The sequence below is a fragment of the Oncorhynchus masou genome, chromosome 1, assembly GCF_036934945.1.
Source record: "Oncorhynchus masou masou isolate Uvic2021 chromosome 1, UVic_Omas_1.1, whole genome shotgun sequence".
NCBI lineage: Eukaryota > Metazoa > Chordata > Actinopteri > Salmoniformes > Salmonidae > Oncorhynchus > Oncorhynchus masou.
The window spans coordinates 26902139-26929389 of record NC_088212.1 but is presented as its reverse complement, the minus strand read 5'-3'; the positions used below and the strand labels follow the sequence as shown (position 1 = coordinate 26929389).

Here is a 27251-nt window from a genome sequence, read left to right as displayed (position 1 = left end):
TACGACATGCCCTGCTCCTATGCAGCCCTCACAATACAGGGCTGCTCTTGCCAATACTACATAAATTGGATCAATAATACCTCACTGTGGGTCATTCAATGTAGCATATATGTTATCCAAAAACAATGTATTATGCAAGGTGCACTGAAAATAAAATCTAAATTAGATATAATTTTGCTCCTCGTTGAACAAACCTCATGCATTTTGGTTTGAGTTCACTACAATATTTCCACTATACCCAAGCTGGGTGATGTTTCTTGCAACAAAATAACTTAATAACAAATCAATAAGGAAAGAGTAAGCTAAAATCTGTGAAACTTTTATTGGGCTCTGTGCATTAACCTACCTTTCCAGGTGGTGCAAACGGACCAGAAGAAGAGACGGTTCCAGCACTATTGCTTAGCAACACTAACAGTTTACAGATACGGCCACCGTGAAGGAAATCTAATATAAGCCACTGTGAGCTCTTCGCTTTGTAGCTGTCATTCGGTTACTTCTCAAACGACTTTCACTGTCCAAGCTATGACAAATATTACCCTTGTAACAGACATAACATCTTTCTTTTGAAACACTCACCTTAATTAATTTTCAGGCTGGCATCCGGAATTGACTACTGTAAATGGACGAATTATGTTCTTTCCCGCGAGGCATCTGTACAAGAGCGCGTATTTCCTGCCGCTCTCTACCACTGTCATCTGCTCGATTCGGAACATCGCAGTCCGAACCACTGGACACAATTTGCTATTAACCCTTTATTTCCTGTGTTATTTTCGAAAGCCTTGAACTGTAAATTAGAGGTATTGTGAAATTATTTAAAATGAACAACAATTGAGTAACAATAGGAAAGCAAACCTAATTAGTTTTCCTGCATGTGTAATTGAATAGTGTACTTTATTTGCCATTTGGTTAATAACGGAAATTCGTCCTCTGCCTTTCCTAACCCCGCAGACGCACACCAACGTGGCACCGGGTAAACAGTGGTGCAGTGCCTTTGGAGCAATTTTGGGGTTAAGTGCCTTGTTCAAGGGCACAACGGCAGTGGAGCTGGGATCACTTATAAATCGCATCACCTTGAGAGAACCGTCTCGAGTGATGCTGTAGTGTTCTGGATGAGGGTTTACTTACAGTGGAATTTGAAGAACATAAGAACAGAGAGATTACTTTCTCGCTGTTGGGTTTGTTGTTTTTCCAGCATTTTACAGAAAAGCGATGTAAAACGGTTCATCCTGGGCCAGAGAACTGCACCCCTGGTCAGATAAAATCCCCAAACACATGCACAGCTCAGACTTCCCATCAGTTTCAATTTCTGTCTCTGTCAACGGGCTCCAGGCAAAATGTTTATTTCAAATTAATTGTTTGGGTTTTAGTGAACTGGGACTGGTTTGAGTAAAGGTTAGAAGCTGGAGGCACATTTTGTGATCATACGCACATCCTTAAAAACATAGTTGCTGGGCTAATAAAGAATACTGTTAAAGCTCCCAATTCACTGCTATACTGACAACGTTTCGATCCGAAATGGATCTTCGTTAAGTCTAACAAACTGAGTGCTCACAAATACACATTCCACCTCACGTGACCATTGCGGACATGACGCATGGTGGGTGCAAAAACATTTTGTGTAGCTCTAATAATTTAATAACAATGAGATGGGTTTAAATATATATATAACATTTATTTAACTAGAGAAGTTAGTTAAGAACAAATTATTTTTACAATGACGGCCTACCACGGGTAAACCCGGACGATGCTGGGCCAATTGTGCACCGCCCAATGGGACTCCCAATCACAGCCGGATGTGATGCAGCCTGGATTCGAACCACAAAATGTGGTTCTGCCTCTTGCACTGAAATGCAGTGCCTTAGACTGCTGCGCCATGCATGAAACCATGTACCCTGGGTACATTAAGAAGTTTCAGAAAATAATACATATTTACTAAATGACCAAGTGAGTGACCTGGAAGGCAAGACAAATCAAAGTTGCTTATTCATGTAACAAATAGTCTGATATCAAACTCTTGGCTCAGACCTCTAGGAGACATGGTACACAAACGGTGAATCCGATCCATCAGTTTCAATTTCTACATCTGTCAACCAGCTACAGGCTAAATTGTTTAGGATTAAGTGAACTGGGACTGGGTTGACTAAAGGTTAGAAGCTGGAGGCAGTCAGCACATCCTCTTCACATTCACAGCAGAGAGGAACACACTGCATCTGACAGGGGCTCTGGCCAGACTTTTAGTATTCACATCAGAGTCCTGCAGTCCCTTATATTGCACCAATATCAGGTATACTCTCAGAGGAATAGATTAAGATAAACTGCCACACAACATCACCTATGTGTCTCTCAGTATTTATTTATTTTATTGAACCTTTAACTCGGCAAGTCAGTTAAGAACAAATTCTTATTTACAATGACAGCCTACCAAAAGGCCTCCTGTGGGGACAGGGGCTGGGATTAAAAATACAAATAAATTAAATAAAAATATAGGACAAAACACACATCACGACAAGAGAGACAACACTACATAAAGAGAGGCCTAAGACAACATAGCATGGCAGCAACACATGACAACACAGCATGCAACATGGTAGCAACAACAACATGCTAGCAACATAACATGGAATTCTTCCAATAGCCACATTAGCTCATTTAAAATGATTAATGACCATATTAGTAATAATACAAATGTGCTGTGTGTTTTATTGCAATGAGAAAGAACAAAAAGTGGCAAATGCTTGCCTACAACAATGTAAAGCTTATTCTACTACTACATTTTGCTTGTATCTTCAAGGTTTACCAACACACATTGCCTAAAGGTGCATTGATGCATTAGGAAAGTGAGGGTGAAAGTAGCTTCAAATGATTGGTGAGGATGATGCAGGGTTGGGAGGAGGGGGACCTTGGCGAGTGCTGAGAGACACAGACTGCACTGTCCTGGTTAAAAAACACCCAGCGCACAAACTGGCAAAGCTATATGTTTGCCAAGTGTTGGGCACAGTCAGGAACCAGGAACACACATTTGCCCATCTGTCACCAAACACCTTATACCATACTGCCCCGTGCACAAGCACACATGACCTGAGCTGTGACAAAATAATATCCACCTCAATCAACATTCATGACCACACCTTATGTTATAGTGAATAACTTAAAACATCAAACAATAATATAATATCCAGCCCAGTCAGCAAGATGTGTTATGGAAGCAGTATACAGCCAAACCTGTCTAATAGTTACTGACTGACTTGAATTTCTATGCCTGGCACAGCATGGGGATGCAATAAAATCTTCATCAGTAGAGGGAAAGAGAGCCATGTATTCATTTCTAAATACATGACCCTGGAGGGAAATATTGCACAGATTTCCTGTGTGTAGCCAGATCTTACAGATCGTTTATTACATTACAATTGTGAAAATACAGCCACCCCCCTGCATAAACACCCCAAAACAATTAAAGGAAACATCCATATATTTGAATAAAGGTTGAGGCTATTGGTGATATTTTTAATGTGCTGCTGTACTATTTGCTCAGCACCAGATCAATCATTATTGCACTTTCATAAATAGAGAAGGACATAACGTTTCAAATGAATGCACATTTGATGAATCACAGTGACAGATATACTCTATAAAAACACAGCAAGAAAGCAAATACTGAAACAAAAACACCAGGACAAACCCAAATAATTACAATCTTGTATGTTAGACTGAACTTCGCAAGTAAACACTCTGCTGACTTACTGTGGCAAGACACAATTTATTAACTTGGTGAGTTGACAATCACAACTCTTTTGTAATTTCAAAGGTCAATACATAAAGAGTAGAGTATACACCCTCAGAAAACAAAAACAAAACAAAAAAAAGAGTTCCAAAAGCGTTTTTCAGCTGTCCCCATAGGATAAGCCTTTTTGGTTCATGGAGAACCCTCTGTGGAAACGGTTCTACATGGAAGTAAAAGGGTTTCCTATCGTGACAGCCAAAGAACCCTTTTAGGTTTGAGCTTTTTCCCCTAAGAGTGTAGGAATGGATATTTTAGATTAGAATAGCAAGGAAGTACAGTGTATATGTTACGTTTACAGTAAGGACACCTGATGAAGATAATGTACTATGGGGTAGGAACATAAGTAGGCACTTATATGGGCACTTGCTGGAACCATTTCAGGGCCAATGTGACAGATGGAATGGGTGAATAAGGACAACCAATAAACAAGTATCTCATGGTGGTTCTGTATCAAGGCCATATCCATTCTGCATCCTTTTGGAGAGCCAATCTTAAGAGGGAATCCATGCACATTGGGAGACACTACTTTTAACCAAAACATATGAATCCAGATGAGTCTATCCTTTTACATTGTCTGGTCTACAGGTTCGCTACAACAGCACAATGTTCCAAACCATCAGAACAATGCCTCAGCAGATGTCATTGAAGACAAAATGCATAAAAGCACAAAAGGAAGTAAGTCCCAGTCTGGGCCACCGAGGCACGTGCTGCTCTCTTTTCTTGTGACAGCTTCAGAATGTGGTGGTCAGTGCTAGTCATGACAAAATATAAGAGGCAGTGGACTAGTTTCTCTGATGGCCCTGCCGTACAGAACACTGAATGACATCCGTTCACTGAGGGATACGTTTCAACCCCCTTCTGTCTGACTTCCCATGCTATATAAAACACTGCTTAGAAGCATACGCAGAGCGGAATTTGCTGTTGTACCAACCTGGGGAAATAGATCTATGTTAAATTTAGTGCTTCATAAAAACTGAATCCCCTCTCTCCTCTTTGAGACTAGACTCCCCACTAGTACATTTATCTGAGTTGTGCTGCTATTCCAGGGGGCAGCAGGGTTTAGTAAAGCAGCTCTGTTGGTATAATGCCTAATACCCAGCTGTTAATTCAGACTGACAACAGGAAGACATCTAGCCGACTAATGGCAGATGGGACTGGAATCCCAGCTTTATAGAGATAAACTATGCTCACTGTGAGAGAGAGAGAGAGATTCCTGCCTTGACAACAGAGTTCCATGCCTTGACAACAGAGTTCCAATTTGTCAAACACCATATTAGTGCAAAATATCTAAAACACCAGATTCTTACAGTTTGATAACATTTGGTATGTGCTACTGCATAGCATCAAAAGCATGTGTTGATTCGGAGAGAAAAAGAATCATGTCTTTATTAACCTAAAGTGAATTACACAGACTCATTTCTCCTTTCCTGTCAGTTAACATTTCTGGTTAATTAGAACATTGTCTGGGAACTATGATCTCAACAGGGGCAATTATTTTCCCTCCATAATCATGCTGCAGAGTAGGCTGGCTTGAGCACTGTCAGGGTAAAATAAGTCTATTTAGAATTGAAATACTCACTGCTAATATACCAATACCAGGAAGAAACATAGAAATAAACCCTAGAGGGTGTTTTTACACCTTTTCATTTAATCAAATGCCTTTAATACAACACAATACCCACTGGGCACAACCATCAGGTCAATGTCTATAGTTTTGATTTAAATTTGATTGAGTTGTCAACTGACGTGAATTCAAAGTGAAATCAACAATAAAATAACACCATATTATTGGATTTAGGTTAACACGCTGGGTGAAAAAAAGAGATGAAATTCCCTCATGTTTATTATTATTATTTTTAGAAGCTAATCAGTTTTCCATGTTGATTCAACATCACATCAATTTTTGGGGTTTGAATGGATGTGGAAACGTTGATTCAGTTTGTGCCCAGTGGATAAATAAAAAATGAATTCATAAAACGTCATTTTGAACTAAACAATTCTGTCTCCATGGCGAAGCAAGTAAGCATTTTGTTGGACGGTGTATACCATGTGTTTCCTGTACATACTAATACAACTTGAACTTAAGTGAAATAGACATCCTAGATGAAGTGAAAGAAGAAAGTTCACAAAAGTAGACAATCTGACACATTTTAAGAGTAAACTGACATGTTTGACTATGGCAGCAAAAAAAGCATGTCAAATTTGTTCCTGGATTTAATGGCATTGTTTGGTCTGACCACTTGCTGGCCTAAAATACTTATTATTAAAATAACTTCTCCACATTTTATGACAATATGGCATGGAGTAAGATACAGTGGTCTAATGGGTTAACAATCACCCTATATATACAGTGCATACTCTGTCAGATGTGAGATGTAGCAGGTTTCACCTTGAAAGTTCACCAGCCTGGCAACCAGTTTGTTCTCCTCCTCAGGGCCAACTGGAGTTGCTGGCTGCCCAGTCTGATCTCCCTTCATCCAACACAAGGACAGCAGCAGAAATATCATATTAGATTTGTCTCAAGTACTTTCTAAACTAAGTTAAAGGTTTGTCACTTCTAGAAGGGTTGGCACCAATCAACACCTACAAACAAAGATTAGGGTATATCTTCGCCAATCAACATAATTGGTAATCTAAGATTGGATTGTATGCCTAGACTGCAATATTCACGTAGAGAAAGTACAGACAACTACGGAATATAAGTAGAAATAAAATCTATTTAAAAAAATTTAAAAATTAACTGTCTTACTCAGAGGCCTTCGCATATATTTTTCATGATTTCATTCTATTAAGTGACAGTCCAATAACATCAAAGGAATATTGGAAAGGGAATTTAATAGCGTGACCTAGATTAATGGAAACTATTTCTATTTCTAATTGAAGTGCATCAAATGATTGTCTTTCAAGTACATTACTGAGGTGCAAGAATTTCATTTTCCACCAATTATACACACAGCTAAATTATATGGTCCAAGGGCTACTTGTTAATAACGCATCAAAAGCACACAAAATTGTTTGTAAAAAAGTGTCCAAAATTGATAGAAGAGTGAGAAGCTCAGTATGCTTCACAGCAAACTACTTCCTAAAGCAGTGACGCTTCCAGAAGTAAACCAAAAGGCCAGAGTTGAACTGAATAGATTTCTATTGGAAACAATCATGGAAAAGTAATTGATCCACCACCAACATAATCCCAACTGAACCCTATAGACCAGTGGAGGCTGCTGAGGGGAAGACGGCTCATAACAATGGACAGAATGGAGTAAATGGAATGGTATCAAACACATTCATGAGTTTGATCATTCATGTGGTTGATACCATTCACTCCATTCCAGCCCTTAGTAGCCTCCACTGCTGTAGAAATCCCACCTAACACGGAATCCAGACCGGCTGCGCGCGTGCGCCATCGTCCATAAACGTATTTTGTCCCCCTACAATAACACGACACCCAGTTAAAATATCAAAACAAACGGCATTCATTTGGGGACAGGTCGAAAAGCATTAAACATGTAGATGCCAATCACCATATAAATTCAAAGATGAAAAAGCCTGGAAGGAGGAGAGATGACTAGAAACGATTCGGTTGGCCGTTTTATGTGTGGATTAATTGGTGGAGCTTGTGCATTTCAGGTAAAATAACAACTCAGAATGTTTATATCCCAGGACAAATTAGCTAGCAACAGCAAGCTAGCTAAATAGGACACGTTAGCTAGCAACTGTAAGCTAACGAGCTAAATTGCCATACATGTTTAATGCTTTTCGACCTGTCCCCAAATTAATGTCATTGGTTCAGTTTGTTTTGCTATTTTAACCTGCATGTCGTGATCGCGTTTGGTGTAGGGGGACACAATAAATGTATGCACGATAGAGCATTTAGTCCTGCAGTACACCTACAATGTGACAATAGGCCTTGTCTGCCCTCTAGTGGTACCATATTAAACTTATAAAGAATGCACTTGAACCCACAGAATTTATGATACCACTTGTGTGAATTTATAAGGTCAGTTTATAGTTTCTGTGAAAAATGATAAGGCCAAATTAACATCCTGTTATCTTTGTTGATTTACACACCTATTATTCTCCCTTTGAAAGGCATTGGTCTGTCAACAAGTCTTATTCAAAAGCTTCATTACAAATATTGCATACTGAGAATACAAAACATTAAGAACACCTGCTCTTTCCATGACAGACTGACCAGGTGAAAGCTATAATCCCTTATTGATGTCACTTGTTAAATCCACTTCAATCAATGTAAATGAAGGGGAGGAGACAGTTTACATAAGGATTTAAGTCTTGAGACATGGATTTTGTATGTCAAATCAAAATCAAATGTATGTGTCACATACACATGGTTAGCAGTGCTTCTAGTTCCGACAATGCAGTAATAACCAACGAGTAATCTAACCTAACAATTCCAAAACTACTACCTTATACACACACAAGTGTAAAGGGATAAAGAATATGTACATAAAGATATATGAATGAGTGATGGTACAGAACGTCATAGGCAAGATGCAGTAGATGGTATCGAGTACAGTATATACATATGAGATGAGTAATGTAGGGTATAAAAACATATTAAGTAGCATTGTTTAAAGTGGCTAGTGATATATTTTACATCAATTTCCATCAATTCCCATTATTAAAGTGGCTGGAGATGAGTCAGTGTGTTGGCAGCAGCCACTCAATGTTAGTGGTGGCTGTTTAACAGTCCGATGGCCTTGAGATAGAAGCTGTTTTTCAGTCTCTCAGTCCCTGCTTTGATGCACCTGTACTGACCTCGCCTTCTGGATGATAGCGGGGTGAACAGGCAGTGGCTCGGGTGGTTGTTGTCCTTGATGATCTTTATGGCCTTCCTGTGACATCGGGTGGTGTAGGTGTCCTGGAGGGCAGGTAGTTTTCCCCCGGTGATGCGTTGTGCAGACCTCACTACCCTCTGGAGAGCCTTACGGTTGAGGGCGGAGCAGTTGCCGTACCAGGCGGTGATACAGCCCGACAGGATGCTCTCGATTGTGCATCTGTAGAAGTTTGTGAGAGCTTTTGGTGACAAGCCAAATTTCTTCAGCCTCCTGAGGTTGAAGAGGCGCTGCTGCGCCTTCTTCACGACGCTGTCTGTGTGGGTGGACCAATTCAGTTTGTCCGTGATGTGTACGCCAAGGAACTTAAAACTTACTACCCTCTCCACTACTGTTCCATCGATGTGGATAGGGGGGTGCTCCCTCTGCTGTTTCCTGAAGTCCACAATCATGTTTTGTTGACATTGAGTGTGAGGTTATTTTCCTGACACCACACTCCGAGGGCCCTCACCTCCTCCATGTAGGCAGTCTCGTCGTTGTTGGTAATCAAGCCTACCACTGTAGTGCCATTCAGAGGGTGAATGGGCAAGACAAAATATTGAAGTGCCTTTGAACGGGTTATGGTAGTAGGTGCCAGGCGCACCGGCTTGTGTCAAGAACTGCAACACTGCTGTGTTTTTCACTCAACAGTTTCCCATGTGCATCAATAGTCGGTGGTGGACCAAAATGCATCCAGCCAACTTGACACGATTGTGGGAAGCATTAGAGTCAACATGGGCCAGCATCCCAGTGGAACGCTTTCAACACCTTGTAGAGTCCATCCCCTGACAAATTGAGGGGTGCAACTCAATATTAGGAAGGTGTTCCTAATGTTTGGTACTAAGTGTATAATGTCATTTCCATGTGCCAACTCTCATGGGATTGAATGGAATTTTCCGTCCTACACTACTAACACGTCACAACAAAATACTATACATGAAACAAGTATGGAGTAGGTTTGTGGAGAAATGTACTGTTCTGCACTGTAAATTACATCCTTCAGTGACCAATAAAATAAACATCAGTGTCCACCAACCAGCTGGGCTTGCTCTTTTTAACTCAGCCCACATGAAAATCAATAAATGAGGTCTGTCACTTAACTACGGTCCCTGATTCTTTTGTAAACGTGTGTGACACTTCTCCACTTTGCTGGATCACATCAGACTCAGTCCAATTGATTGTCAAACAGATGTCATCTGAAATTAAGGGTATAAACTTAACAAGCAATGTTCAACATTCCTCCCTCACACTATGCTGTCTGAGTAGCGGTTTGAGAGGACCCAGCTGGCCTTCATGGTAGAGCAGTGCTCCAGCCCCTGTGCCTGTCTCCCAACACTGTAGGATATCACAGTTGGGCCAAGACACCTCGTCAATCCGAATGGTGGGGTGGAGGGACAATAAAACTACTATAGTTTGACTTTCTCCCTCCACCCACTATATCCCTCTGATTGTTCCTCATTACCTGGGGATGAACATTGCAGGTAAATGTGGAGAGAGGGAGAAAACGTCATTGTAAGCCCTTGGGTGTCAGTTTGTGGATGGGGCTCGGTGTGAAACAGACAGTCCAGCTCCCTTGGGTGCCACCACAGCTTGTCAAAGAAGGGATGTGCCAGGTAAACGCCTGCTTGGGTTTCTCCACCTTAGAACTTTCTAAGAGACAATTTGAAATATTATTAGACCTGACATGTCCTCATAAGCTAATGGGCCATCATTTCTACCGGTCTTCCACCATTTGTTTGGCTGTGGTGGAGTGTTGTAGTCTGGGAAGGTGGAGGAGATGGCTCCTCCTGCAGTCTCACCTCTCAGTCTTACAGTGGTGGTCAGGCCAGAGGTAAAGACACACATCACACCTCTTCTCAGTCTGGAGAATGACCATATCTATCTCCACCCAGTTGCAGTTAATAAACTCTCCTTCCCAGTTTATTTGATTCTCAAAGTACCTCACATTCCTGACCTTGCCAGTGAATGCCACTCAGGTTCACATTTCCAACAGGGCACCTGTCTTCACTCACCTGGGTGAGTATCTGGGGTGACCGTGGGTGGTTTTAAATGGCCGCATGGGAGTGGCAGCATGTCATTAAACATCACTCACCCCTCTCCTCTGGAGGACAGTCATCTGGTTCACCATCTGTACCTGACTTCCTCCCTCTCATGGAGGAGCTGCTGCTGCCTGGACCTGTTTCCAAAGGAGACACATACAGGTCAGCAGGGAGAGAGACATTCACAGACATGACAAGACACTCAAAACACAATTTACATTTAATTTAGCAGACACTCTTATCCAGAGCGACTTACAAGAACAATTAGGGTTAAGTGACTTGCTCAAGGGCACATCGACCTATTTTTCACCTAGTTGGCTCGGGGATTCAAACCAGCAACCTTTCGATTACTTCCCCAATGCTCTTAACTGCTAAGCTCCCTGTTGCCCATCACATACAGTGCAAGCTGCACAACTGTGAGGGACACCCAAAAAGAGAAGTTTACTGAATCCTCAAAATAGAAATGAAAATAAAGACTATCACTCCTTCTGCAGGTCTATTGGAAATATGGAGAAGCATATGGAGAGCAAACCAGTCTAAACATCACATACCAATTCTATACACCCATTAGCAATAATGCATTTATGAAAAGAGATACCCAGGGGAAGGTGGACCGTTGTTACAACATCCTCTGTCACCTGTGGCTAGGATAAGTTGGACTAGTAACTGAAAGGTTGCAAGATCAAATCCCCGAGCTGACAAGGTAAACATCTGTCGTTCTGCCCCTGAACAAGGCAGTTAACCCACTGTTCCTAAGCAGTCATTGAAAATAAGAATGTGTTCTTACCTGACTTGCCTAGTTAAATAAAAAGGTAAAATAAAAAAAATAAGTCACTTTGGATAAAGTTTCATAGTGCTGCCTTTGATCTACAAATTATTTTTGACATAAGAGTTGTAATGTCAAATGTGAGACGTACGATTAAACAAACATTTTTTGTTTGTTGTGGTAATAGATCATTTTCCCAAAATAATAGGAGGACACTGAACTGACCTCCAGGACCAACATCCTGCTGGGCTCTCCGGTCTCCTGGAAACAGTCTTGCTCACTTACAGCAGTCAGAAGACCTCCAAGAAGAGTAATCACTCATCACCGTACCATCACTTATGACGGTACGGAGCGGCTATGGGCTGAAACAGAAGGTATATTTCAATCATGCTGTTACACAGTGATAGAAGAAAAGATTTGGTAGAATGACATGCGAAATTTCAAATAACATGATTTGGTTCATTTAAGACATACCCATATTCCTCTCAGTGTTGCTCCCACAGACTGATGTCCAGCTGTTTGCTCCCAGCGGAGTCATTGAGAATCCAACGATGACCTCAGCTTTGGGCCGTCTCACCTTTCAAGTGCTCATCAATGCCCCTCCCTCAGTAAAGATCAGGATCCAGGCTCTGCACATGGGCCCCATGGACAACAGCACAGCAGCTCAGTCCACCTTCATTATGGTGAGGGAAGAGGGAGACAGTTTGCATTGAAATACTGAAGAATCAAAACAGAACTATCTAGTTGAGTGTACATTAAACAATGAACCTTCATCTTGCCATGTATGCCATTGTAAAAAACATTATGTCTCCAATACCATCTGCATTACATACGAGATGTAGATGTCTTGAAGACCAACATGTTCAAGGGCCAACAGCTCTTTCACTAGTGCTCAGCTGGAAACATGGCGGAGATAGAATTCCATGGCAAGTACCTGCATAGCAAGGGTAGCTTCCGAGCAAAATACTCATTTGTGGAGCCTTGATCTGTGGCTCGCCTTTCTATTATACAGTATTTAATGACATTTAGGCAGTTACTGGAGGACAGTTTTTCCTTACTTTAATCAATATTGTCAGGTTTTGTAACATTAAAATAAATACTCAGTGTAAATTATTATAATTACAGCAGTCTTTGATTTAGTTTTTTTAGTTGTATAGAAAACATTTACCAATGTGAATCACAGCAGAACCACTCAGCAAGTCATTATTATGGCTCATCTGGTATAGTATGGCACACAATTTCATTACTTAAATAACTTAACTGTTGAACTGATTATTTTTAAAATATGAAATAACAAACTGAATAAATGCATGTAAAAACCACCAGAATAATATTTAAGACCGCACCAACATGTGTAGACTTTAAAAAAAATATATATATATATATATATTTTTAAAACATAATAGTCACCATGATCTGGTGTGGATCTTTCTTTAACATAAGGTGCCAACTATCTGGAAATGGACAAACCCATATCATTAAACATGATATGTCTTACTTTCCTTCAGTCTTACTCGCTTTTCACTGAAGTACAGATATAGTCTCCTGGGTATAACAGGACTTTCCTTCCACACATATCAAGTCTACCTGAAGGGCCCAAAAGCTTTCCAAGGCCCACCGAAATCAGTGCAAAGGGCTTCTCCTCTCTCCATGTTACAGCACTACATATACCAAGGTGGCTTTAGTTTCTCCCACTACATCCAGCACAGGTTCAGTCCCACACAGCCCTACAGAGGAGCCATGTACCCTGTGGGGTTTCACTGCTTAGCATTAGCCGTTTCCTCCAGCAGAGACCTCATGTCTCTCAAAGCCTTCTTCACACCCCGGCCAAAGTTGGCAGCATGTGTCTCTTCACAGCTGTTGAAGGCTGTAATGGCAATGTTTATGTGGTCAGCCATGGGGTTGTAACACACTCCATAGCCATCCGGCACCATCGGACCGAAGCACATCACACAGTCCGTCTTAGCACCAGCCTGAAGGAGTGAAAAATTACATTTTAGGCATTGGCATTTACAAATGCAGTCCAAACTTTATCATTGTCTAATAAACTAAAATTAGTACCAATCCTTACAAAGTACTTGTATTTACAATGTTTTTAGTCATGTTACCACTGGCTACAGGTCTGCAACTTGTCCTCTTATGTGTTGCATTTTGGGATGCTTAATATGTCACAGAAACAGCTTGCATACCTGGCTGGTGGAGAGATTGAAATGTTCAGCCACAGCATAGGCTGTATCCATGAATATCTCTGGCATGGAAGTCAGTTCTTCAATCGCCTGCAACTTTAGGCCAAGGAGATGTCTGTCTATGGCCTGGCCATGAATTGCCTACTCAGTAACGGACATACATAAAAGCACAAAATAAATGTACATTGCAGTGGGTGGGGACAAGCATGTGTTATTACAGTAACTGTAGATTTCCATCAAAAACTGATCCAGAGTTCCAGTCCTCACCATATGAGTATATTCTCTGTGGGCTTGGCATGCTTTGTCCAATAGAAAAACCTTCTCTGCATTCTGTCAACATATAGTAAAACTTACATTATTGCAGTACAGTAACAGTCAGTGGTTAGTGTCTATTTACTGTCAACATCCAGGTTTCAGAGTTGACTCACCGGTTTCGCTGGGTCCTCCATCGCCTGGACAAAGTTGAGCGACTCGTTGGAGCAGGAGCGGATGGTGTCTGTTCGACCAAGTGCAAACATACGCAAGGACGCACTCTCATAGGTAGAACAGCACATCTTATACATTCTGAAACATGAAAGATCAGTAAGTCTCAAATGTGGCAAAGTGACAGGTTAAGGTAACCCAACTGCTGTTTCAGATGCTGTTTTTTGATAGTAGAAATGTAATGAACCCCACCTGAAGTAGGCAAGCTGTAGAGCCATTTGTATAAAGGCATCTGGACTCAACTTGTGCGCCCTTGGAACATTTCTCCCATAATCAGAAAAGAAGACCACGTTCACATCCAAGTCATGTGACATTCTGGGGTTTAAAAAAAGTCAGCCAAAGGGTGAGAAACACTTCAGACATGTTTGAATAGAAACTGCTAGGAAAACAGAAACAGAATCTACTTACATGTTCATATTCTGCTTGGCCGACTCAATATCCTTCTTCACCTCAGGTGTGATGTTGAAACGCAGTTTGGGAGGCATGGGCAGAGGGGTCATGGGAGTGCGTACTACCTCCATCCTCCTCCTGTTTAAACACAAAACAAAAGGGCCAATCAGTTGTTGAAACAATAACAAAGTCCCGCCACTGTTTTGGTAATAAGCTGAGGGATTGGGCTAGAGAAATGTGATCACTCAAATTCATGGAAAGAGCTATGGATGCAAGGGCTGACCATCCATGAAAAAAAAATCATAGTTTTGACCAAGTTGAGGCTATACAGTGTGTTTCCCTATACTTTGTTTACAAACATTGGAGCAAAACAAGCTTAAATTACGACAGTTGAACTAAGCTCATGAGGAATTTACAAGAATAAATATACAGTGGGGCAAAAAAGTATTTAGTCAGCCACCAATTGTGCAAGTTCTACCCACTTAAAAAGATGAGAGGCCTGTAATTTTCATCTTAGGTACACTTCAACTATGATAGACAAAAATCAGAAAATTAAATCCAGAAAATCACATTGTAGGATTTTTAATGAATGTATTTGCAAATTATGGTGGAAAATAAGTATTTGGTCACCTACAAACAAGCAAGATTTCTGGCTCTCACAGACCTGTAACTTCTTCTTTAAGAGGCTCCTCTATCCTCCACTCGTTACCTGTATTAATGGCACCTGTTTGAAATTGTTATCAGTATAAAAGACACCTGTCCACAAGCTCAAACAGTCACACTCCAAACTCCACTATTTCTAAGACCAAAGAGCTGTCAAAGGACACCAGAAACAAAATTGTAGACCTGCACCAGGCTGGGAAGATTGAATCTGCAATAGGTAAGCAGCTTGGTTTGAAGAAATCAACTGTGGGAGCAATTATTAGGAAATGGAAGACATACAAGACCACTGAATCTTCCTCGATCTGGGGCTCCACGCAAGATCTCACCCCGTGGGGTCAAAATGATCACAAGAACGGTGAGCAAAAATCCCAGAACCACACGGAGGGATCTAGAGAATGACCTGCAGAGAGCTGGGACCAAAGTAACAAAGCCTACCATCAGTAACACACTACGCCGCCAGGGACTCAAATCCTGCAGTGCCAGACGTGTCCCCCTGCTTAAGTCAGTAGATGTCCAGGCCCGTCTGAAGTTTGCTGGAGAGCATTTGGATGATCCAGAAGAAGATTGGGAGAATGTCATATGGTCATATGAATCCAAAATATAACCTTTTGGTAAAAACTCAACTCGTCGTGTTTGGAGGACAAAGAATGCTGAGTTGCATCCAAAGAACAGCATACCTACTGTGAAGCACGGGGTGGAAACATCATGCTTTGGGGCTGTTTTTCTGCAAAGGGACCAGGATGACTGATACGTGTAAAGGAAAGAATGAATGGAGCCATGTATCGTGAGATTTTGAGTGAAAACCTCCTTCCATCAGCAAGGGCATTGAAGATGAAACGTGGCTGGGTCTTTCAGCATGACAATGATCCCAAACACACCGCCCGGCCAACGAAGGAGTGGCTTCGTAAGAAGCATTTCAATGTCCTGGAGTGGCCTCGCCAGTCTCCAGATCTCAACCCCATAGAAAATCTTTGGAGGGAGTTGAAAGTCCGTGTTGCCCAGCAACAGCCCCAAAACATCACTGCTCTCGAGGAGATCTGCATGGAGGAATGGGCCAAAATACCAGCAACAATGTGTGAAAACCTTGTGAAGACTTACAGAAAACGTTTGACCTCTGTCATTGCCAACAAAGGGTATATAACAAAGTAGAGAAACTTTTGTTATTGACCAAATACTTATTTTCCACCATAATTTGCAAATAAATTCATAAAAAAATCCTACCATGTGATTTTCTGGATTTTATTTTCTAATTTTGTCTGTCATAGTTGAAGTGTACGTATGATAAATTACAGTAGGAGAACTTGCACAATTGGTGGCTGACTAAATACTGTTTTGCCCCACTGTACATATCATTAATTTGTAAGTCCAAAAATGGATGTAGCAACTGCTGTGGTCATGGTCACAGCCTGGTCATGGTCAGTAGGCCAGGGTCATGGTCAGTAGGCCAGGGTCAGTAGGGCAGGGTCATGGTCACAGCCTGGTCATGGTCAGTAGGCTTTAAATGGTAGTTAAGAGTTTTTAAAAGGATGAGGCACTATCTGAACATGACACACTGGAAATCTTCAAAATGCATGCTATGCTCAGGCACAATGCACCTGATCCGGTTGGAAAAATAGCCATTGCAGCCAGCAATCTGTGCCAAAGTTCTTCTCTAAAGTACACAGTACCCACAGAAATACTGTGTACCATTAATTAATTAATTAAATATATTCTGTAATGCCTTACATGTATTCAACCACATGGTCCACCAAGAACACAATGGGTGGGCCTTCAGCTGGGGCATGCTCATACACCAGACCACATGTACCATCTTCACCCACAATAAACTGGGGATTAAATAACAAACATTATAAAAATGGCAAGAGACTTGAAGTACAATATCTAGGAGGATAGCAACCTTTGTTCTATAGTTCTAATCTCAGAGCTCACCTGCAAGGTCTTATCAAACCAGCGGTTGCCACTGTTCCAGCGACTCCCTCCACCATGTAGCATCTGGGCAGCGACCCGACTCTGGTACCGCTGCTCAGATGTCTGTGGCATGGGGGCGTCTAGACACACCGTGAATATGCTCTTCTGGATAGCACGGACAGACTCCTTATTTGTCTTGTCTAGGGGGAAAAAATGACAATCAGCAACCCAACAAGGACCTAGAGGAAATCAATAGCTCTAAAACAGTTTGTCCAAAGTGATAGGTTGCTTCCAGTTACTCTTACGTTATGGCTCAAGAATGGCTTTTGTATATTTGGTGAGTCACCCAATATGCTCCTCTGAGCCCTCACTGTCAAAGTGATGTCCCCCTCCATTGCCATACCTTTGATGAGGTTGTTGTAGGCTTTGCCCCAGGTGTTGCGGTGCTGGGAGGTCAGGATGCCGATAGGCTCCTTGTTGCTCTGCAGGGACGAGTTCCAGACCTTCTCCAGTTGCATGTAGATCTGGTCCACCGTCAGTGGGGAGCCATCGCTGTTATACACATCCAAGACAAAGAACTAAGGCCAGAGGGAGAAGGCCAATCAGCATTTGAGATTTGGTTCAGTGGGTTACAGCCAAGAAACTAACAATACAACAATGTGTACAACAAAGCTCTAGTTTACCTGGAAGTTATGGACCACAGTGATGTGAGTAGGGGCCACTTTCCCGACAGCGTGGTTGACCACAGTGTCTCTCTTTGGTCCAGGGATACGACAGGAGGACAGGATCTGGTAGTACTGGTCCATACACAGAGGCTTCCCACCCAAATACTCAATAGGCAACGTCTCACTAAGACAGAGTTAGAGTCAGCCGGGGTGACAAACACATTAGATGTACAGGTTACTGCCAAAATAAAGGAAACACCAACATAAGGTGTCTTAATAGGCCATTGGGCCACTATGAGACAGAAAAGCTTCAATGCACTGTGGCATAGATTCTGCAAGTGTCTGGAACTCTATTGGAGGGATGCGACAATTCTTCCAGAAGAAATTCGATAATTTGGTGTTTTGCTGATGGTAGTGGAAAACACCGTCTCAGGCACCATTCCAGAAGTGTTCAAGTGTTCAATTGGGAGATCTGGTGACTGAGACGGCCATGGCAAATTACTTAGATTGTTTTCATGCTCATCCAACCATTCAGTGACCACTCGTCCCATGTGGATGGCGGCATTGTCATCCTATGGGGGCGTAGCCATGGGTAGCTAAAATAATTGTCTGCCCTGCATTTTTATACTTGACCCCAAGCATAATAGGATGTTAATTGCTTAATTAACTCAGGAAACATCTGTGTGGAAGGAGCTACTTTCAATATACTTTGTATCCCTCATTTACTCAAGAGTTTCCATTATTTTGGCAGTTACCTGGATATCATTAAAATAGAAAATATTACTAACCTGTCAATCATTTTTTTGAAGTCCAAAACCCCTGCAATCAATTTTGCAGCAAACCTGAGCAGAAAACCATGTTGAATTAATAATGAAACCATATATGGTATTTCTTCATCCAACTGACACTCAGTCTTTCACCGCTCCCCATCTCATGTTCTATTCACATAATCTACTCCGATACACTTTAGTGCACTATTTTGTTTTCCATGGCCTCATATCTAGTCTAGTGGTTAAGAGCGTTGGGCCAGTATATGAAAGGTCGCTGGTTTGAATACCCGAGCCGACGAGGTGAAAAATCTGCCGATGTGCCCTTAAGCAAGGCATTCAACCATAATATGCTTCAGGGGCGCCATGCTGCTATGGCTGACTTTGTAAAGAACACATTTCACTGCATCTATCCAGTGTATGTGACAATAAAAATGTATTATTTATATTATTTTATCTCCAACCAGACTTGCTTACGTCAGACTCAGGACCACGATTATTATAAGAAAAATCTGTCTATTTCGATTCTATATCTCCGTATTTCATGAACTGTCTGTGTCACTCTAGTCTAGTGGCTAAGATGGTGTACAGTACAGTAGATTGTTGAATAATTGGCTTTTCATATGAGCATTGGAGTCTGCTCTAGTATCCTCTTCTAGCCTAGTGTATAAGTTTGGCACTGTCCGTAATATCGAAGCAGTACCACATAGCGGCAAATATTTTGCACGAATGGTCCAGCTGAAGCAAACTCAATGGCAGCACACACTTACACCCATGTGTGCGTGCTCTCTATAGTACATTCACTGACAAGTTTTGCTCAACAAAAAGCCACGTAAGACCACAATGTTGACTGCGTACCTTGTGGATCACGGTGGTCCAAAAAAGATGAGCAATGTTTTGAACAGTGAATGTGCCTAAAATAGCCAGCACGGAGGGGAAGTCTGTCTAAAGGTCATTATGAAACTCAAGCCTATTCTCAAGTTCACAAGAGCTATGGTGTAATACAACACTAAAGTCAATCACTTTCTACTAACTTGCTTTTTAAGAAGCAGTAGGCCTATAAAACTTGCTTTCATTGATGTGTAGGACGGCCATAAAGACCTTTCAGTGATGGAGGACTAATGGAGGGAAGGCATCTCAACTGTCTCGTCACAATGGCTGCTTTTAGTACAGTGGTCTCAGACACGCATGGTTCCTTGTTGTTCACCTCATTTGTCCTTGGCGATCTTGGAAGGTCATGCGGGGCAGGACCACCCCTGGGCTGGAATAGACTGCCACAGGCATCCGGGAATCCAGATAGGCTGACTGCATCCACCACTCTGTGAGCTACATAAACAGCAATGACAATGCTATAGTCCACCAAACATCAGATCATTTTCTCCTAAACACATTCACAGGTTATGACATATGCAAGGGAGTAAACCTATGGGTGAATGTTAAATGTAATCTCGAAAAGTGTGGGAAATGGATGGAATTAACATCACATTTACGTAATTGCATAATGGATGTAATACAGGGATCCTTTCCTGCCAATCAACACAGATCTTTAGCTGCATGTATCCCTCCAAGGACTTATTGTACTCTTCTTTCAACCTCTATGGGCCATGCGCTGCCCTAACACATAAACCTCTTCCTTATGTGACCTTCTCTGTTCAACTACAGTATGTACCAACCCAGTTTCCTTTGTTGCTGGCTCTGCGCTCCAGGCTTCTCTGCAACCTGTCTCCCACCCCACCAGGAATGAGGAACTCCTTGACCAGCTTGCGTGTGTGATCCAGCTCCTCCTCACTGAGCAGGGGCTCCAGCATCAACAGGTAGCGCTCAAATGTCTGCCTCAGTGGAGGCACTGGCAGCTTAGGCAAATTATCCTGGTGGTGCGAAGACCTCTCTGGGAGGATAGTCACTGACACTGGCTTGACCAGGTGATATGGCTTCACCAAGCCTGACCTTAGCTAAAAAATAAAATAAAAAAATCTGTCTTTGCATTTCTAATAAATAATTTGTTCTGCAATCAATGACATAATCCAATACCATACATGTCTAGGATGATATGTTGTGTCTTAAAGTATCTAAAATATTAATACCCACAGTTGATAATCCCATTGGCATATAAAATATATCAACAATGTTGGTTGACAACCACAGAGCTTATTTATAGGCCTATATTTGCCAGCAACTGTCAACACCACGACACAGAGTGCCATTGCAACAGAAACCATAACATAATAAAAACAGACAAAACTATGATTAACAAAGTGATTAACATTTATTTACATTCGTTTCAATGTAAAAAAGTGTGATCAAAATAATCCTATGTCATGAATCCAAAACCCTTTTGAAATAATAGATTGTTAGAACACTGTATGATCTAATTTTATGACAGAAACTTGAGACCAAAACAGATCTATCACGTTTAGTATGTTGTTAGGACTATTTGTTTGGACTGTGCTTGGCTGTCAAGTTTCCTGATAGCTGTTTAAAGTTAGAATATAAATAGCCAGTTCTGCTACAGTGCGTGAACACTTGCAATGAACATGCACCACATCTAAAAAGCAATCTGGTGGCTATTTAAAATTGTATGATAGTTTAACCCACTGTTTTATCTTAATCTGATATAGACAACCATTAAACCTTGAAACTGACGGCTATCCATGTTGTAACCTAATACAGAGACTCGAGTGGTAGCTAAAATGGGGTAAATGCTAATTTGATATGATTTTCGTGGAGAAATTCGGAGTGGCCTGACTTCACATTTTAGGCTACAATTATAACAGTTGCCTAACCTGGTGCCCCACCCTCATTTACAACAGTAATAGTGAACGCGCTGCTCTTACTTATGGGCGCACAACTGCGCACTCATGAATTAGGCTATAAAAACGTTTGACTCACCACTGCTCTCACAAGAAGACCCAGCATTGTTTCATAGAAATGGCCCCGCAAAAAGGATTTGCTTGTTGTTAATTTTAAAAAACACCTCGAACTGTCATTTCATTCCTCAAGGACGTAGCCTACGCATGGCGTTTGTTACTCAAAAAATATCGGTGTTCTCCGCAGACCCCGTCCTTAACCCGAACCTATGGCTAGAGCTGGGTTGTAATCATTACTCCAATTCTGTTGCAAAACGTTTCGTCTGGTTTTGCAACAGAAACAGTCTACTCCAAAAGGAAAGCGTAAACGATAGTTTCTATTGGACAAATTCAAGTAGGTCCCTCCCCGTTTCCGTTGTGAAACGGCAAAAGGTTTCCTTAATGAAGACATCCTTGGAGAGGGCTAAGTTGTTGCCTTTTTCAATCGGCCTTCGCTATCTGGAATCCTTAGGAGGTCAGTACCCCTTATTAAAGGAGAAGGCACAGATAAATGTGAAGCATCCGGCTGGCGTTTTCCACTCATTACCAAATATGGTGATGAGAGGAAGCCAAGTGGGAGAAGATGAAGCAGATATGGATTTGGCCGACGTTCTGCACATTTTCTCATCGATTAAACATTCCATATCCATACAGTTTGTTACCTAAATTAAAATCTCTCTTAAAAAATAAAACAGGATAGACTGCTTTTTGTAGCGTTGGCGTTGTTTAGAAAGAGCGCAAAGGCGAAATGAGTTATTGCACACGCGCACTAAACAGAGTAGGCGTCCCTTAACGGAAATATGCAAATAAATGTATACTTTAGTTACAAAAAAATTATAGTCCCTTGCTTTGTAGAGTGCCATAATTAAGTATGATGGCACAGAAATAGTGTAAGACATCATTACACAAAAAATGTACTACAGAAAAATGTACTACAAAAAAATGGTCTACAGTCCTAATTAAAACAGCCTATACTGGTCTATGAAATGCATAACACACCTGCTAATTTTCTTATCATTTCACGGGAGTTATCAAAATGCATTTGGCAATAAATTGGTGCAGTTCTTTTCCATCATCGCATGGTGGAGCTGGTTCTGCATCACACATTTGAGCAAGGCATGCAAGGCACATGAAGGCAACAACTTGGTGCAGGAGAAAACACTATATCTAATGAATTACATATACACACTAGAAGACATTTTGGATGCGCTGTGTTGAAGCCACTGTGCCTCCATCTTGGCACTCCCCCACCAGTGTAAAGAAAAACATTTTGGAAGCTATATAAATGTATTTATTGCCCACATTCGTTTGCTACATGTATTTTATTACAGACACCTTAATGTAAGATACACATTGAAAATGTAAAAAAAAAAGTTTTAAAAAATCCTTAAAGTATATTTTTTTGGACATTACTAATGTTACTGTCCCCAATAAAACGACACAAATACTTACATACATTTAATTGTTCCCTTGAAACATTTAAATGAAATGCTGTGAAATTCCATTCATTGCTACCGAGGACTGCACGTACTGAGGAATGCCAATATGGTCGGCCCGTGGCTTCATAGCCTCTAAATGTCCAATAGGCATACATAGCATCAGCAATCCATGGTTAACATAGGTCATCGCACATATTGCGCGAGCCCTCTCCCGAAAGTACAATTTAAATTGAGTTCAACAGCTTTTAAATTGAAAAAGAGCAGAACAGTGTTAAGTATATCAATTATGTATTTTTTTGAGACCACCAATGGTTTGTAGAAAAATGTAAAGTGTGTCAATCAAAAAGCCTCAATTGCTCTAGTCCATGCACCGCTGCCCGCCAGTGCTTGTTTACAACAGTTTGTTTGTCCGTTTACTACCTGTTCCACGTCCGTTTGCCAGTTCAACAGCTCAGTAAATCCCGAGCCTAACACTGACATGAGGTTGGAGATGTTCGGTGTGTCCAGTTGTTCAGAATTACAACAAGAAACGTCATCAGACCTAATGCGTTTGCATGACATGGGCACAAAGTCTGACAGATAATCGGAATCAGAAGCATCACTTGAATCCATTTTTCGTTTCTTATGAGAACTTTGCGGGCCCTGACCATGTTGTTTTAATGACACGCAGTAGTCTGGGGGGAGATATCCATTCTCGACAGTAGTCACCACATGTGTGTCCAAGTCCAATACAGTCTTTTGATTGTGTGTGTTTGAGACAGGAATGTCCCGGTTGGCTGTGTAAGGTTCCGCATAACAGTCCCAGCAGACCCCCGAGGACTTGAGGTTAGGGTCACATTGATAGACAGGAGCCATGAAACAGGCAGGTGCCGTTTGGATGTGCGCATCGGGCACCATTGCTGGGTGGCAAGCCGATTGTGGCGCTGCGCAGTGGTAAGTGTCCAACACATCCCCTGTGTAGTTGCAGCAAAACTCACCAGCTAGATCCGCACAGTTCCCGGACATTTCAAAAGAGTCCTGCTTTTCATCACAGACAGTCCTCATCTCTCCGTTCTGCTGTAGGTAGCTTACCATTTCTGCAAACTCCATGCTCATGTAAAAATCTCTAGCGTTTTTCAGGACATATGTGACCAGCAAGTTCTTGTGGAGCTTGATACCTCCTCTCTGCGTTCTGGAGTTATGCATTTTCCGCAAAGAAATAGAGATCAAATTCTGTGCGTCAACTGCACACGCCATGATAATAAATGTACAATTATATTTGTTACCTACTCTAGTGAATAAAATAGACTGTCTTCTGGACATAAAACTATAAGTAATTTGCCTATTATAGAAGTAAATTCGTGGAGAAAATCTGAACATGCGTTCTCATGCTTTCTGGGTAGGGGCATGGATTTACGCCCATTTTTGCTGTGAACAATTTAAAGACATCTCACATAGGTTCCTCCCAATCACGGGTTCCACCAACGAAACCCCGGCATTGTCAAAGACAGACTTTTTTCCTCGGCTTATAGTTTGTACTGGCCAATAAGGGAGAGGCGGTTCTTTGCTACCATTCAAATATATGTGTGCCAAAAGCGTACCAAGATGCACAATTGCGCATTACGTATAAGTAGGCCTTCATTTCAACTCATCACACACTCACACAGACAGACACACACACACACACACACACACACACACACACACACACACACACACACACACACACACACACACACACACACACACACACACACACACACACACACACACACACACACACACACACACACACACACACACAGGTTGGGGATGAATCAGTTAATCTGCACCTGGAGGTGATGTCATGAAGTCCCAGTGATTCACGGAAACCTCTCTGTCACTAAGCATTTATGTCTGGTTGGGAATGCTCCCTGTTGATAGACTAATCAGTCAACTGAACTGCACATCTGCTGGTAGTAGACAGATGGCTGACATCATGCAGCACACCTGCACATGGCGTTCATGTTCTGCCAAATAAGTTACAGTAATAGAGGTAGGCCTAACCACTCAGGTAAAAAATAATAAAGAACCATCTTTAAGGCTATTATGGCCTGATAATACTGTTTGTAAACTTGGTGTGATGGTATGTCTGTCAGTGTAGCAGTGTTGTCAGTGTTAGGCAGTGTATTTTTTAATGCGTCCAGAATGAGGTACTCAAATGAGTGTGACTCATTATTGCTTTCTTTGAAGTTTGACACAAGTGATTTCCCCAACCCACAAGTTGATCACTCAAATATCTTTAAAATATAACACACTGGCAAAGAAGGAGGCATCGTGAGAACCATACAGCATACTGCCATTATACTAAAGTCAGTGTTGTTTGAGTTTTTAAATGTAGTAAAAGATAGGAATGAAAGAAAATACCCATAAGAAAACTTGAATGCACCTGTGCAATGACTGAAAGTGCTCAATCTCATCCACGGCCATTTATTTCCTTTTTTTTGACACTGACATTGCAAATGTCAAGTCAGGGCACATACACTATGACAGCCGCACACAGTTAACATCACTGTCAGAGTAGGGCATATAACAGCACCAATCACTACCAGGATGAAGGTCAAATGTTTAACACCATGTCACCATCTCTGGCAGACAGAGAGACATCTACAGTGGTGCTAATGCGTATATATGTGGCCTGCAGCGATACGCCCGTTTTGTGTGCCATCCTTGTCTAACTCTAAAATAAATGTCATATTGTCATTTAAAGGATGCATAAGCACTCAGATTGTATTTTACACTTAAGCAGCAGTATAAAAATGTCCATATTATAACATGTTAATTACTTTACTTGCCCTTAGCACAATTGATAATAAATCCATTACTTGTTCAAACAGCTCAATGGTCAAACCAAGGAGAAACCATGCAAGGAAGTAGACAAGTAGCCTCAATTTACTCAGTGAGAAAGAATGGGCTTCAGAAATTAGTGAACAGTAAGACGGAGAAACGGCAGCTAGTGACAATGCAGTGCTTCTGTCTGTTTTAACAGAGAAAATAGTCTCAGAGTGTACTAGTGGGGTTTTGGTGACACCTTGTGTATCACAAGGGATATAGATTCATAAGCGTGACAAAACACTATTCTCTTCAAGGCTGTTAAAAGAGAATGGGAACGGTAAAGGTATACTAATTAATGTTGGATCTTTGAATTTCATAAATTATATCATTCAACAAAAGACATTTCCCCAAGCAGATGCTCATTGCTCTAATGTAACTCTATAAACTTGTAAAACGCAAGCAGACCATTTCTATTCCCTGCAATGCAGTCTGCAAACTGCTTTCGGTGTATTAGGAAAGAGGGAAGGTGCTGAAAGGGGAAACAAAGGAATGAGGCTGTAGGCCAGTAAAGATGCATACAATTGTCTCCACCAAGCAAGCGTGGTAAATTTACATATGCAAACGCAAGGTTACTGTGAGGGTGGAACAACAAGGGGAGAGAGAGAGAGATGTAGGGGGGAGAGCAGGATAGAGATGAGGGTGGAACAACAAGGGGAGAGAGAGTGATGTAGGGGGAAGAGCAGGATAGAGATGAGGGTGGAACAACAAGGGGAGAGTAGGGGGAAGAGCAGGATAGAGATGAGGGTGGAACAACAAGAGAGAGATGTAGGGGGAAGAGCAGGATAGAGATGAGGGTGGAACAACAAGGGGAGAGAGAGAGATGTAGGGGGAAGAGCAGGATAGAGATGAGGGTGGAACAACAAGGGGAGAGAGAGCGATGTAGGGGGAAGAGCAGGAACAACAAGGGGAGAGAGAGCGATGTAGGGGGAAGAGCAGGATAGAGATGAGGGTGGAACAACAAGGGGAGAGAGAGCGATGTAGGGGGAAGAGCAGGATAGAGATGAGGGTGGAACAACAAGGGGAGAGAGAGCGATGTAGAGATGAGGGTGGAACAACAAGGGGAGAGAGAGCGATGTAGGGGGAAGAGCAGGATAGAGATGAGGGTGGAACAACAAGGGGAGAGAGAGAGAGATGTAGGGGGAAGAGCAGGATAGAGATGAGGGTGGAACAACAAGGGCAGGATAGAAGATAGAGATGAGGGTGGAACAACAAGGGGAGAGAGAGAGATGTAGGGGGAAGAGCAGGATAGAGATGAGGGTGGAACAACAAGAGCAGGATAGAGATGAGGGTGGAACAACAAGGGGAGAGAGAGTAGGGGGAAGAGCAGGATAGAGATGAGGGTGGAACAACAAGAGCAGGATAGAGATAGAGATGGGGTGGAACAACAAGGGGAGAGAGAGAGATGTAGGGGGAAGAGCAGGATAGAGATGAGGGTGGAACAACAAGGGGAGAGAGAGCGATGTAGGGGGAAGAGCAGGATAGAGATGAGGGTGGAACAACAAGGGGAGAGAGAGCGATGTAGGGGGAAGAGCAGGATAGAGATGAGGGTGGAACAACAAGGGGAGAGAGAGCGATGTAGGGGGAAGAGCAGGATAGAGATGAGGGTGGAGGCAGAGAAATTGTGTTTTATTAA

General features: G+C 41.9%; 3 protein-coding genes across 3 annotated transcripts in view; all 3 read right to left on the bottom strand.

Moving 5' to 3' along the window:
• LOC135540694 (neuronal calcium sensor 1-like) overlaps window positions 1-696 on the bottom strand; it is a 32122-nt gene extending 31426 nt beyond the window's left edge. The window contains exon 1 of the mRNA XM_064967103.1: window positions 577-696. The gene's annotated coding sequence lies outside the window, so the exon portion shown is untranslated. The remainder of the gene's footprint in view (window positions 1-576) is intronic.
• An 11759-nt stretch (window positions 697-12455) lies between these two features.
• On the bottom strand, window positions 12456-22134 carry LOC135540647 (carnitine O-acetyltransferase-like). The gene is made up of 14 exons (XM_064967101.1): window positions 21370-22134; window positions 20154-20432; window positions 19688-19806; window positions 18502-18555; window positions 17732-17897; window positions 17452-17626; window positions 17070-17248; window positions 16866-16966; window positions 14496-14615; window positions 14280-14402; window positions 14033-14168; window positions 13872-13934; window positions 13608-13745; window positions 12456-13391 (listed from the first exon to the last, which is right to left on the bottom strand). The coding sequence occupies exons 1-14, from the start codon at window positions 21394-21396 to the stop codon at window positions 13176-13178; spliced, it is 1896 nt and encodes a 631-aa protein (XP_064823173.1). The 5' UTR covers window positions 21397-22134; the 3' UTR covers window positions 12456-13175.
• A 460-nt stretch (window positions 22135-22594) lies between these two features.
• Window positions 22595-24228, bottom strand: LOC135540663 (immediate early response gene 5-like protein). The gene has a single exon (XM_064967102.1). The coding sequence runs from the start codon at window positions 24122-24124 to the stop codon at window positions 23105-23107; it is 1020 nt and encodes a 339-aa protein (XP_064823174.1). The 5' UTR covers window positions 24125-24228; the 3' UTR covers window positions 22595-23104.
• Between the last annotated feature and the right edge of the window lie 3023 nt (window positions 24229-27251).